Source organism: Thunnus albacares, chromosome 19, assembly GCF_914725855.1.
Source record: "Thunnus albacares chromosome 19, fThuAlb1.1, whole genome shotgun sequence".
Lineage (NCBI taxonomy): Eukaryota > Metazoa > Chordata > Actinopteri > Scombriformes > Scombridae > Thunnus > Thunnus albacares.
In genome coordinates, this window is record NC_058124.1 from 10,763,664 (window position 1) to 10,778,352 (window position 14,689).

Consider the following 14,689-nt stretch of genomic DNA (forward strand, 5'->3'; position numbering starts at 1 on the left):
TAACACAATACAACACTACACTTTATTGTCCACAGTGAAATTTGTCTACAGCCTCATTATTAAAGCATGATATGGAACAATAAAATGTATCAATGTATCAATAAGAAAAATCTCAGTTTAAAAGTACGAACAGTCTTAAGCTACAATTCATTCTTACTTGTTTGCAAGAAATTGCTGAACTACAGCAAAAGTTTCCATCTCCACTCCACTTCTTTGAATTCAGATAGGCTACATTATTCACATTAGTGATTAAAATCCATCACAAAAGATCTTTTTTTCTATCTTTTGTGCAGAGGCCAAGTTTCGGAGTGCATTGGATCCTCGTCATTCCTAGACGTTATGCTTAGTAAAGCTGTTTCTCTCTGTGTGCCTTTGGAATCCCAGGCCACATGGTTTCTGTGTGGGTTGGTGCCAACAGAGACGACTCAGTCTGGGCTGAGAAACAGAAACAGAAAGAGGAGGGAGGAATCAGAGAATGCCTGCTATCTTGCCCCTCCATGGTTACAGTGAAAGTTATTGTGGCAACAGGAAAGTGTGTCATACCTGTCTCTCTCTCTCTCTCTCTCTCTCTCTCTATCTCTCACCTGCTGGCAGCAGTCGGTGGCCTGCATACCTGGGGGACTCCCTCTCCTCCCATCTCCCATCTTAGTCGAAACTCTGCAGAGTCATTTCCTCACTCCACTACACAGTATGTCTGATTGTCTTTTATCCTGCACACGCACACAGGTATAAAATATGAATGGAATGGACTCTCACACACATTCTCACATATGAGATTACATAAATGTAGATGATGCAGATGACCCTACAGAGGAACATTATAAGGGTGAAACTAATGATTATTTTCATTATCAATGAATCTGTTGATTAATTTTCTGATTAATAGATGAATTGTTTACTTTTTGAAAAAAATGTGGAAAAATGTTCATCACAGTCTCCTATAACTCAAGATGATGTCTTTACATTGCCTGGTTTCTCCAGCCAACACCACAAAACCCAAATATATTCCATTTGCAGTAATAAAAACAGCAAATCGTCACATTTTAGGAGCTGGAACCACCGGATATTTGCCATTTATTTTGTGTGTAATAAATTATTTAAACTTTCAGTGAACTAAAAAGGCTTATCATTTTGACACTGCCACTTTCCCTACTCACTCACATCTCAACCTGATGCAGCTTCTTCTGACATAACTCCTCAGTTTTGCTCTGCCTCTCCAACTCTCTGTGACCAGATGCGCCATTCTCATGTGATCTCACGAATCTTTTATCTCTGTCCCATATCTCCTAATCTGTCTTCCTCTCCGCAGACCGCAGGCATTCTCACTGAAAGGTGATCATTAACCTAAGCCAGATCAGATAAAGAAAACATGCATACAGAGATGTACATACACTATAAACATTGCTTTCAGATACAAATGACCTGCTCTGAAATGCTGCAGTTAATATCATATATTTTTTGGCTGCCAAATGTAAAAATATACGTTGCTGGATTTCAATTACTTAAAGATTCATTTTATACCAAAATATATGAAGTAAACTCTAATTTTATTTATTGTATGTAACTGGAATTTCATTATTATCAGCTTGTAATTGATGTCAATAATTGTTTTAAAATTTTAAAAAAAAGTCTGATCATGATCTATTTTTAATTATGTTGATTGATTGATTGATTGATTGATTGATTGATTGATTGATTGATTGATTGATTGATTGATTGATTGATTGATTGATTGATTGATTGATTGGCCTATGCAAGGTCATACCTTGAGACACATTTACAATGGAAGACACACTCCACTCACAACTCATTCAACTGTGCATAAATATTTATGTTGACACAGATGCTCCTGGTTCAAAATACAAGCACCTGTCCACACTTTGTATGTGATGACAGTAATGTGTTTGCGTTACACATGTTCTGTATGTGTATTAGTCCAGTAAGTCATTGTTAAATGATAAACCTGAAGATGTCTTTTTGTCTTCGTGCAGTATTGAACAACAGGTTGAACCAAGGCGTGCTAGCTATGGGAAAGAGGGCAGGAAGGCAGCCAGTTGGACAGGTAGAGTCAGCTAACAAAAACATCTCAAAGGAAGTAAGCGGCTACTGTATCAAAGGATAGCAACCACACACACACACACACACACAAACACACACACACACAGATCTAGTTTACTGGCCTTCTCAGACAACACAAACCTTACAGGCCCTTTAAACACTCACTACCTCTCAGGTAAATAAAAGTGTATGTTCTGAATCACCAATGAAATTTTTGTAGAGGAAATTGTACAAGCAAAACAAATAAACAGATGTCTCTTCCAGGCGTTTGGGTGGAGCAGGACAAGCTCTGTTCTTGTAAATGAAACAAGTTTCTATGTATTGCATTGTGCGCTTGTGTTTGATTTGAGGATGGCATTGTTTGGCCGGTTTGCTTCTGTGCTTTTTAAGAGTTATTTATTTTTGGAGTCGGTAATTAAGCCTGAAACTCACCTGAGCTTCACCTCCAATCAGCACTCCACAAACTAGAGATGAAACCCTGTGGAATGCAGAAAGGAATCTAACAATTACATTTTCTTTGTTTATTTGTGTGTGTCTCCTAATTATTATTCTCAGAAGTGACGGACAGAGACGCACACAAACCTAAACGTGCAACCATGATTTAACACACACCTCTACATGCCTAATCTTAAACTAGTTGTATTCAAATTTCAATTTTAATTCACCTAAACTAGACTGTTGTAAGAGTGATGTCCTCCTGGTGAGTACAGGAACACATTCACCAAGACTCCTCCAGTTCTGATCATTTTTGTGGACATTTGAAACCCGTTTTTTTTATTTAAATATTTCCACCATCGTGTGTAACTGCAGGCTTTATGCGTCATTGTATTAACCTCAGCTTCCTCACCTAAACTCTCAGACAGCAACTGTAAAGTTCAAACTTTTCAGATTTTTTCATGGTTGCATTACATGGAGTACAAACAAAACACACAATACAATCATAACAAAACAACGGCTTCAATAAGGCACTTAATTTACACATAGCTTTTGGCTTATTCAGCTACAATAACAAAATTTTTACCTACATTTTTAGAAAAGATTAACCTATATACTTTTCCTTTCACTGCAATATTAATGCAATGATTAAATTTATGACAGAGAACTTATGTCATTCTTTCAGTGAAATAACCAAGTAGCCCTAAATTAGTTTTAACTAAAGAAAACCTGCAGAAGCTTATATACTAAGAACTTCACTACAAGCTCCTGATAAGCTCCACAGCTCTAATATTTGACCAATCTAGCAGTCTGATGAAGCAGCAGGACTGCTGTCATGAAAGCTCTACTTCAAGCCGCACCTCATTACAAAACAAGTATCTTCTGTTATCTGACCAGTAGATGGGGCCAAATTTATTTCCTGATATATATATATTTTTTTAACATTTGTTGGTACTGCATATTGTGTCAACACAGGAATGGGGTTAACTGGTGAAAACACTGAGTAAATTTGTCGCTGTGACCCCTCTTAATGTGAGAGTGTGTGTCAAAGAAACATATAAACTGTGTATTAGGTTACGTTACATTAACACAACTTGTTCTATGATTATTACAAATAATGCATACTGCATATACTATACATTTATCCCATTCCTCTATTTTTATTAATATTTAATATATCTTTATATTTTTATGTTTTATATCTTACATTTTCTTTTATTGTAAATTCTTCTTTTTTATATTATTCAGGACCTCTTAATTTTGTGTATATTTTGTGTATATTTTTGACTGCTACACACCAAACAACACTAAGTCAAATTCCTCGTATGTAATCTGATTACCTACTGGCAATAAATCTGATTCTGATTCTAATAGCATTTGTAGCAGCTGTACATTGTCCTTAGCAGAATAATCTGATTTACCCACCATATTATCCTATTTAACCCTGGAAGATATGAGAATAAATGTTTAACAGGTGAAGTTATTGAAACAATCATAAAAATCATCTATGTAGCCCCTCAAGATGTTGCAGTTCTCTATTTTGCACCTTCAATCTCAAATAATGGATGGATAGAAAAAAAAACATTTTACATACCATTTCTGGAGTGTGGCTCCAAAAGCGTGGCTCAGTTGGACCTGGACAAAGATGCCAGTTGAGAGGGTTCTTGTACTTCAGTGCTTCACTGAACCAGAAACACTTAATTTTAAAATAAAGGAAAAAGAGCAGTATCATATTATAATATAGTAGTATAGTAGTAGCAATATAGTAATTATTATAAGTATTTTATTTGTGAGTAGTTATTGAACTGAAATTATGCCAGTTGAAATGTGGTTGGGATGATCCAGTGACCTTAGTCTTTTTAACCGTGGAATCAAAAAATGTCTCAAGCCCAAAAACTTTGTACACATTTGTCCGTAGGAATTCATTTAGGATTTGGGCATTTGAGGGATATTTGGACAGTCATTTGTGGGAAAGTGAGTGAGGTGAATCTGGTCCATACTGCATTGTAGTAGACCTAGAAGCTATTTTGCCAACCTACCAGAGAAGGGCGCTACTGCGATCAATTGGATATGAATCGCCTCACGCTGCAGAAGAAGAAGAAGCCGGCTACAGTAGAGGAACACTACTGTCATGTAATCTAAACGCGATCAAGGTTATACCGAAGATACTGGAGCAAAAACATGAACAGCATTTGACAAAAACAGTGGCACCATATATTGGTAAGAATAATGGTTCAGCAGCTTGTTATTTTCTGAAGTGTTGTGTCTGTCCAATAACTAACCGGAATATGTTAGCTTGTGAGCTAAACATCAGCCGCATGACGAAAGAGGTCACGCCAAACTCCTTTTAGATAATAATAGTAATACATCTAGTCGGTTTTAGATCAGTAACGGGTTAGAGTCGACCCGCTTATTATTCCTTTCATCGTTTCCCATTAAAAAATACAATAGTTGGTGGATACGAGTAGTTTAAGTTAAATTACGGCACGTTTTCATGTCGTTTTAGATATGGTTTACCTGACGGGAAGGCAAAGGTTTACTCGATCATTCCGTGAACGGAGTTTGGTTTGCGTTGACAGCGGTGACGTTTTAGCTCAACAAAGGCTCAGTGGTTGAACCTCAAGCTTTAAATTTACAGAATATATTAGTCTAAAGAGAAAAAAAGTGAAACCAGTACTGTCATCGCTCATATTCACATATGCGACGCTAAACGGAGATGACAGCAAGTCATCGTTTTAGGTCGCTCGACACTTGTGATAAGTGTCGCTCAACAGAAATGAAAGAGTCGCGCGACGTTTTCAGTTTATGCTTCGACGAAAGGTTTCAGTCGTCTCCATAGTAACCAGACGCTATCATCCAGCCGGCTTGTTTCGTTACAATATATCATACTGACCAGGATTTATTGAGCAAGGAAGTTACACATTATCTAAAGTTACTATAGAAGAGGATTACGGCCACGTGAAAAATGTGTTTGAGTTCAGAGTTTAAAGTCAGAAGTCTGAGTTCTGACTTTAAACTCAGAAGTCAAATACATTTTTCACATTTGGCCCATGGATATATGATGTGGCCCTAACCCTCTTCCGTAAATTACAGACCAGAAGGAAGTTCAGTGAAAACTACAATCTCCATGACGACACACTGCCCAATCACATTGCGCGACAAAATATGACGGCGTCTGCGACATAACAAAATTCTGAAAGGAAAATGACGAGCGACACTTTTTTTCCCTCAAAAATACGTCATTTCGTGTCGAGCGACCTACCGTAAACCACTAATACATCCATGATATCCACACACAGGTCACGATGAGCGTCCCCGGCATCCTTGTATCCGCTGCCCGAAGCTTCAGCCTGACGTGTCCGTCCGCCAGTCTGCTCCGCTCCCGCCTGCTGGGAGCCAGCTCGATCAAAAGGTGGGTTTCATTTATTATATACCTGTCTCTCTTTCTTGTGGGGTATTTTCTCTACTGGCTGCTCAGTCCTGAGAGGTGGGCAACAAGGGAACTATATTTTGACAATTGTTAGTTCTGCTGCATCTACTTTCCAAGTTTTTAAGCGTGTTTTACCTTAAAGGATCGGTTCAAAGCTTAAAAATAAGTTCTCTCACTTATCCTTACTGTTACTCACATAGCCACACAGAGAGTTCAGGCTTTACTCAACACCCAAATGTATTTTAATAATCATTATTTTTATTCTTTGAATACCACAAAAAGACTTGCTTTCACCTCCACTATATTAGGGCTGCACTAGAAGTGACATCTCAATACTTCACCACATAAAACCAAAACTATCTGCATGGCTATATTCAACTCGGTGTAAGTTTTCATTTGGATGAACTGGCCCTTTAAGTTCGTACAACCTTGCTGACAATAAGGGCAAAGTCCACTCTCCTTTTTCAGTATTTCTTGTCACATAACGCTGCTGTCTCTCTTCTCAAAGAGTTGTTCTTGGCGTTCAAGGCAAGTGACAAAAGATATCTCCTTTTTTACTTTTTTAGAAGAAATATGACCTCCAGAAGACAAATGGACCATCTAGAGAGGACAGCGAGCAACAGCAGACAAAATGTAAGTTAATATTTTGTTTCTGGATATATTCGTCTTGACTGTAACCATTTCCTGTGCAGTATCAAATGCTGATCCAGACAGTTAACCTATTCCTAATCTCCACACAGGCTCTGTATCCTGCCAAAGTATGTGGCATCATAAACGAGTCAGAAACAGTCAAACGCTTGAGAATAGCCGTCCATCCAGACTTCAGTTTCAAAGCAGGACAGTGGTGAGTAGACACATTTTAAGTCTTGTCCCATTCATTTAAGTTTTGCTTTTTTTTCAGGGACTAATCAAAACCTGTTACATTGTATTGCACAAAGTAGACTAAGAAGAGTACTGAGACTTAGATTTTATTAAACTAACTTCACCATCACAAAAAAAGTGCTGAAAATGCAGTTTGGTGAAATCTACACACATGTAAGGACAGAAAAAGGCAACAAGACTGTTATGTAATTAAGCCAGTGATTCAGCCTGGCTGCTGATTGTTCACCACCATGTTTTGACATATAATTGTCAGATTGCACTGCTGTAATATAATGAATATACACAGCCTTTCAGAATACGTTGAAAATACACTGGGCACGCTCTTCTCTGTTTTCTCACGGCATTGGATACCATAGTAAAAGAATAAGGTTTTAGTGAACAACTGAAGAATATATATTTAAATGCAGTTTACAGGACTGATGTTGAGCTGTAGTAACAGCAGAGTGAGTAAGTCATGCTTAGACACCAGAAACCTGCCTCTGCTCAGTTTTTCTCAAACTATAAAAGTTCTTGCAGTAGTTTTTCTGGCTTGCAAAAACAAAAAGAACTTGCTTTGTTTGTAAGTAATAAGAGGAACTTGCCAAAATATGTCCCTCTTTCTACTTGAGTTTGCTTTAATATCTTTTTCATATTGCCTGTAGTGCTTATTCTTACCACAAGGTGGTGGCATTGTTTGATTTCTCTCACTACAGGCCTTGGGGTTTTCATTTCTTTAAAAACTTTTGACAGTAAACATGAGTTACAGTCTTACTTAATCTATATCTAAAGCAGGTGAAGACAGTGTGCTGTCAAGGGATGTATCAGATGAAACAAAGGGAGGATTTAGTCAAAGCTTCTGAATGATTTAGAGCTTTTTGTTAAATAGTTTTTGGGGACTTAATGAGCTCAAGTGTCCTCATAAGTTTGTGTAGGTGTCTGCTGAATGCACAGTGGTTGCATGTATTCTTTTTTCTTTTTATTTTGACTGATGCACAACATTGGGAAATGTTTTAGCTTTACAGCTGACTCCATGTGACTGTCTGATAACCATAATAGCAAGTTAAGTATTTCTTAGAAAAAAGTTCTGCTTTCATCAGAGTCTGTGTCTGTCAGTCAGTGCTGCCAGTGTTAATTGCTCTACCATGCAGCATACAGTACTAACACGAGCCCATACTGTAGGTGGGCGGTGGTGAGATATAAAACTGGCAGCCAGCTGCCCTGCGGTGCCTGATAATGAATGTAAATAGATGGAAATCCTTGAGTTTCAGTGTTTCTGAGAAAAAGGACTGTTTAGTCGTTGGTCTCCAGGTGGGAGAGGAGGAGGAGGAGAAGAAGAAGAAGAAGGAGGTGGGTGGAACATATGTGTGCGTCTCCACAGCAAATCCATATTTATGATGCCTCTGAGGCTTGTGGAGTCAGTGTCTCTCTCTGGTGTAACAGTGGGTCATTGTGTTGGTGGAACATTAGCCCAACTGTTTAGCATTGCTGTTTTCCTCTGGGGGTACTCTGCTCTGCCTGCTGATGGACAGATGCCGCCATGTTGGGTATAAGTTTGGGACGCAACACTTTGAATAAACTAACTAGCAGGCAACTTTCCATCTGGTTTTGTTTTGTTCTGCTTGCTTTCTAGAACAGGCTGCCCTCCTCACTGAGGTCAAGGGGCACTTCTCTGCCCACAATCACACTTTGACCTGGAGTTCAGCATGTTTTTACTCTTGAATTAAGTATTGTTTAAAGATCAGAATAGTCAGCTTTTTTTTCTAGTCCTCATTGTCACGTTAAAGAGAAGAACTGTCGTGGCTAGTGGGGAAACTTCACAGGTTTTAGCCCAAAATAATCTGACAATCATGCTTTGTGTGCAGGGTGGACTTCTTCATTCCTGGTGTAGAGAAGGTGGGAGGTTTCTCCATGTGCTCCAGCCCGGGTTTGCTGCAGAGGGAGGGAGTCATTGAACTGGCTGTCAAATACAGTAAACACCCCCCGGCACATTGGATTCATACCACGGTGAGTGGGACAGTCCCTCGCTGAATGATGTAGATGACATTCCAAGGATGCAATTATGATATTGAAAATCCCCATTAATACAGTGAGACATGCAGAAACACAACAAGTGGAGCATCAGGGTGTTGAGAAATGATGGTTTTATATAGTCACACCACTGAAAGTGAAAAGTCAGATGATATTTTCACAATCGGAGCCATCATCTATATCATCAAGTCAGCTGATCGACTGCTGGTGGGTTTCAGCTGCCAGGCACCAACTTGGTGTGGCTTCCTCCATCCTTCTCTCTCCCTCTCCCCACAGTCTGCTGCCTTTTTAATTTTTTTTTTAGTAAACCTTGTAAGTCCTTTGTTAGTAACTATCAGAACTACTTGGAAGGAAACAATTATCTGATAGGAATCACTGCACCACCTGTATAAGTCGTAGCACTACCGATTTAAACACACAAGTGAAAGCTGAGGAGTTCTGTACAAAAGGTATCAGCTGTTTAATGAAGGAAACATGACTCAGGAATTTAAGTCACAAAAATTTGCGATTTTTACCAAAGATTTTTGGTTTTATTTCTTCTTTCTTTGTCCGACACTGCAGAAGTTAAGAAGTTATTATCAACTCTGATTGAACATTTAGTGCAACCACTTAAATAATTCATTTTTTCATTATTTGCTTCTAATTTTTGTTGCCTTTATGTCCCTGATGTGTCTGCATCTCTGTGTAATTGCTATTAAGTATTAGTTCAAGTGAACTGACAGTTAGAAACATGTAGTATTTGTGAAACAGAACTATAAAAGTTCATCTAAAAAATTCTGAACTCTTTATACTATGCAAGCCCACATAGAGTAAATAATGCAAAATGTGTAACATGCTGTTTTATCTATCAAGCAGGTGCTCCAAAAAGTCTTTTTTTTGTCAGTATTCTGTTCTATGAGTAGTTGCATGAATATGAAGAATGTTTTCCTCCAGCTCACCTTAACCTCTCTATAGTCTGCGTGTTTGTTTGCAGCTTCTATGTTTGATGATGGGCCCTAATAAATAGCTCTGAGCTACTCTGCTGTGTGTAAATAAGTAACAGAAAGTAGTGTGATGTGCCTAAGTGTTCAGCGACATGCAGCTCTCAGCTCTGGGATCGTTTGATAATCCTTTTGTTTGATATTGTTTACCTCCCTGTGAGCAGGAACGGTGTAGAGACCGTGATAGCCGATTAAGAGTGCGTGCATTATTATGCATACACGCTCTCATATGTGTACAAAAGCAGATGAAGGCATATTTTCTGCTCTTTTTGACTTCAAAAGACATCCTCTGTGCAACTTGTGAAATTGCTTTCACCCATACTGTAACATAGGTATTTTGAGTGTGTGCATCCTGATCTAAAAGTGTCTTTTTTGCTATTTCCTGAGGCTAGCCTAAGATGTAGTGTAATTTTCTTTAAATTTATTCCTCATATCTCAGAAAAAGGTGTGTTCCAGCTGCTGATTACAGGAGTCAAAATGTCAAAGTTACCTGGCTTAACTCTTTTGAATGCTCTCCTCTCCATTTCCCTCCTCTCAGTGTACACTGGGCTCCCACGTGGCCATGCGCGTCGGCGGGGACTTCTTCTTCGACCCGTCGCCCACTGACTCCTCTGTGGATTTGCTGCTGGTGGCTGGTGGTGTAGGGATCAACCCCCTGTACTCTATTTTGTTGCACATGACAGATCTGCTGCATGTCAACCACGCCTCGGGCGGGCGGGACTACAACATAGGCTCCACCCATCTCTGTTACAGCGCTAAGAACACCCAGGAGCTGCTCTTCAAGGTGTGTTCTTGTATTATGCTTTTGGAGATAGTTGTGATGGATTTTAGGACACCTGGGGGGAGGTTATTTGCTGATTTGTGAGTGTTCACATGAAGGTGTGTGTCAGTATATACGAAGAAACTATTACAAATGTATTACTTCCTATCTTCTGTGTCCCCAGAGGTCCATCATGGAGGCGTGCCAGGAGTTCCCTGACAAGCTGTCCTGTGATTTCCATGTCACGCAACAAAGCACAGATGTGGACTCACACCTCCAGCCATTTATCAAGCGTAAGTAATGCACACGCACTCATACACACATCCACCTTTCTTTGTTAAGCTGAAATGATTGAGTGAATGTCACATTCTACTGCATCCCGTCTTTGTTGATTAATCTGTGTCACCGTGTAGAACAGGCACTATCAAAGCTCCACACCGGCGACTCGGATGCCACAAGGAGTCTTGATTAATCGATTGACCTCCCTTTGTGTCTCCCCAGACGGAAGAATCACGGAGGAACAGTTGAGGACTCATGTAGACCCACAGAGGACTTTGTGTTACCTGTGCGGGCCACCGCCCATGATTGAAGCAGTTTCAAAAACCCTCATGGAGCTCGGCCTCCCAAAAGACAGAATCATCTTTGAGAAGTGGTGGTAGAAAAACTCCTACAATTCCCAGAGACCTACAGGGTTGTTCTCCTGACTCCTGCTCCTTTTTTTTTTTTTTTTTTTTTTTTTTCGGTCTGGGTGTGTTGAGAATGGAAAGAAGCTGAAATATTCCGATGATGTGGACGTTGATGTGCGTGCTCAAGTAGTTGCGGGAATTCAACCTCCAATCTGCTGCTGCTGAAACCTGACCTGTGTATGATCTGTGATAGACCGCTGGGACCACCCACTCTTCAGCTAGCAGCTGACTCACAGTAGAAATGAGTTTTATTTCTTACAATGAACAACATAAGACTGGGTAATTATTGACTTTTAGTAAGCCATTGTTCAGCTTGTTGCAATAAATCTGCAACTCCAGTGTCCCCAACATGTGTATGATGGACACATTGACACAGATGTTACACAGATTCAAGTCCTATCTCATTTCCAGCCTCAACTTGCTTGACTGAGGTGCTACTTAAAACAAAATTAATGGATGATGTTTAGTTATTTTTACCTGAATGTTCATGCATTCACCTTTACAAGCATGTCTTAAAGCTGTAGTTTGACATTATGGGAAAAACTGTTTGCTGAGAGTTAGATGAGAAAATCATGATCACTCTCACATTATTACGTCAAATATGAAACTTCAGCCAGCATCTAGTTAGCTTAGCATAAAAACTGGAAAATCCACCTACCAGCACCTCTAAAGTTCACTAAATACTGTGTTATACACTAAAAACAAATTTTAATGTTACACCCAATTCTCAGCAAGCAAATGAATAAGTGAATTTCCCAAAATGTTGAACTGTTCCTTTAAAGGCCCTGGGACATGAACAAAATAGCAATCTGTGCCACTATTTTACACTGTACACTATGTTTAAGGACTTATTTTCTTATATCAAAATACCTCTAATTTGATGAAATGTTTTACTAGAAGTGTTATACCATATATATAATTGGTGGTACCACTATTTATTTGCAGAAATTTGCTATTTATTTGCAGAACGTAAGATTTTAGAGTTGGTTAGAGTTATGAGCGATGCTTTTCTACAGTTTACTCGAATAATTTGACACTATTGAGTGCATTTTTGGAGTCAAAAATTTAAATCACCCACATATTGGCCAATGTCCCCGTTTTACTCACTTACACTGTTAGAAGCATACACAGTGCCCATCTCACACTTTCCCTCAATCACACATGTTCACATACCCATAAACGCTTTCTCATCCCGGGGTGGAGCGAATATCCCATGGTGCACTGTAATGGAACCTCCAGGTGGTCTCTGATTGGCTTGGATCACCGAACATCCCTTGGAGATGGTTGCAGGCTTCTTGCCGTCGTCTCACAGCGGGGGATATGCTGTTGACTCATTTGAGTTGTTTCCGCCTTTCTTCCTCATATGAGGAAAACTGTTTATGCTGGTAACGTGAGATTTAAAGGAAATAAAGGAAATTGAGTCAATTTGTTTTTTAAACACTTTATTGACCTCTTCTTTTATGTAAAGACTTGCATGTCACACTACTTACACACACACAACACAGGTGGTCCGGGAAATAAGTAATAAATAGCTGATTTCTACTTTACACAATTTCTGAAGAGGAAACTCTTACTCGGTCAATTTACCCAAACTACAAAGAAATATATACTCCCTCCCTCATCTACAGTAGTGGTATCCATCTGAGTTGAAGAGAATTTCATTTTATGATGCTTATAGCTTTGAAAAATGTATAAAAGTCAACAGCTCCATCTCTTAAAATGTCCCCATTACTCTGGACAATCCACAGAATGCACTTAACAATTTTATTTTAGGAACCATTTCTTTGGTACCAAGTAGTTCTAATAAAAACTATTCATAGCAAAGGGGCTTATCCACCGTAAACAGGACAAATTCTGGAAAAACGTTGCTGCTGCTGCTACAAAATTCCTTTCACCTCCATTATATTGGGGTGGAAGAAATTTATGACATATCTGAAAAGATGTATTTATTTGTAATTTGGGTGAACTGACCCTTAAATGTAAAGGTAATACATCAACATAACGTACTAGGTACTTTGTTTGCTTTCCCCCTCTCATTTCTATCATAAGTTTTCTTTTTACATATAAAAATACAACAAGCCCAGTGAAATCAATACTCCCTTTTTAACAATCCTATTACAAGAAAGTAGTAAAATACAACAATTGGCAAGAAAATAATACTTAAGGCTCGGGATATAGACTTGCTCTAGGTTGTACTGTTTAGCTTTGTACGGTCTCATTTCATATAACATCAAATACAGTAGCAACACTGACCCGAAGCAGAGAACTGCACAACACTGGTTCCCTACAACCTCACAGACCCCTAACCAGAGCAGATTGAAGCATTAGCAACAGTACGTGATATAGATACAACGTCTGTGTTGTCCACAGAGGAACTAAACATCCAAATCAACAAAACATCCCTTTCAAAAGGCTTTTTTTTTGGATAAACTAACCAAGTTTCAGCTCCCCATTGCCTATTTTGTGCCCAATGTGTCAACAGACGCCAGAAAACAGCTGCTGTTTGATTCTCTCTTCTGTCTTCACCTCCTCCTTGACCCCTCCGTCATCTCTCTGACACATATCTGTCCATCTCACCGACTTTTCCTGCTTGGACATAAGGATCTTGTCGATGTCAGTTTCCTCTTCCTGGTCTTCAACGGAAGCCCTGCTCCCCGGTAGAAGCAAGAGGCCCTTTTGATGTTGCGCATCCCCTTCGCTCTCCTTACCACCTTCCTGAGGGCTCGCTCCTTCGCTCCTTCCGCTGTCCCAGCTCTTCCTCCCCTCTGCCTCTTCCTCTGCTTTTGTGTTTCTTCTCAACCTGTCCATCTCTGTCTCCATCACGGGGGACCTGTCCTCCATCTCCTCAGGCGTTTCTCCAGCAGAGTTTTTCTTTGCCTTGCTGCGACCCCTGAGGTTCAGCATCTGAAATCAAATAGATGTGTTTGAGACAGTTTTACGCTTTGTGCCGTGTCTTTTTCTCTCTCTCTCTCTCCAGACACCTGACAAACCACAACAAAGCCTCTCTCATTGATGCCTCTTTCCTGTACAGTTTGAGGCAGACTCTTTTCTCTATTATTAGACTTCTCCTGAGTGAGTTTAGGTTTGCTGTACATCCCATATTTAGTAACATGAATTTTTAATGGCACCTTCTGTGACATAAAGTCACGTATCCTAAAGGCACAACAGAAACAAGTGACAGATTTGTTGCAAAAGGTGGAAAAAAAGGGGGGTGGGGGGCAAACCTTGAAGTCTTTTCTCTTGCGCTGCAAAACGGGCCTCTGAAGGAAAAGGATTTGCTTGGTCGACAAACTCCCGTCACTGTAGAAAAGAAAAGAGCAGCCCTTTAACTACCGTTACCTGTATGTTGGAATCTGAGGAGCTGGCATATCGCTACACGTATTTGAATCCGGTTTCTGTTCGCTGCGGTTCTGTCAAGTGACAGGTTACAAGACACCAGGCAAGTCAGCGG

At 39.6% G+C, this 14,689-nt stretch overlaps 2 protein-coding genes and 1 long non-coding RNA gene across 7 annotated transcripts in view; 1 reads left to right on the forward strand and 2 right to left on the reverse strand.

Annotated features, from left to right (window-relative positions):
• Positions 1-5,786, reverse strand: LOC122969553. 5 transcript variants are annotated; one of them, XR_006399044.1, is made up of 6 exons: positions 5,011-5,786; positions 4,533-4,578; positions 4,088-4,175; positions 2,491-2,536; positions 585-710; positions 1-435 (listed from the first exon to the last, which is right to left on the reverse strand). It is a non-coding gene; the product is annotated as an uncharacterized LOC122969553 (long non-coding RNA). The 5 variants fall into 5 exon arrangements; XR_006399042.1 differs by lacking the exon at positions 5,011-5,786 and adding an exon at positions 1,162-1,344 and having other exon boundaries at positions 4,533-4,620; XR_006399045.1 differs by lacking the exon at positions 4,533-4,578.
• Positions 4,591-12,663, forward strand: oxnad1 (oxidoreductase NAD-binding domain containing 1). The gene is made up of 8 exons (XM_044335300.1): positions 4,591-4,713; positions 5,793-5,905; positions 6,490-6,556; positions 6,664-6,767; positions 8,647-8,788; positions 10,331-10,576; positions 10,737-10,845; positions 11,054-12,663. The coding sequence occupies exons 2-8, from the start codon at positions 5,799-5,801 to the stop codon at positions 11,209-11,211; spliced, it is 933 nt and encodes a 310-aa protein (XP_044191235.1). The 5' UTR covers positions 4,591-4,713; positions 5,793-5,798; the 3' UTR covers positions 11,212-12,663.
• Positions 11,294-14,689, reverse strand: part of rftn1a (raftlin, lipid raft linker 1a) — a 27,822-nt gene continuing 24,426 nt past the window's right edge. Inside the window, exons 9-10 of the mRNA XM_044335299.1 lie at positions 14,463-14,538; positions 11,294-14,142 (exon numbers count right to left, since the gene is read on the reverse strand). Coding sequence (XP_044191234.1) covers positions 13,714-14,142; positions 14,463-14,538 — 505 coding nt within the window. The 3' untranslated portion in view covers positions 11,294-13,713. The remainder of the gene's footprint in view (positions 14,143-14,462; positions 14,539-14,689) is intronic.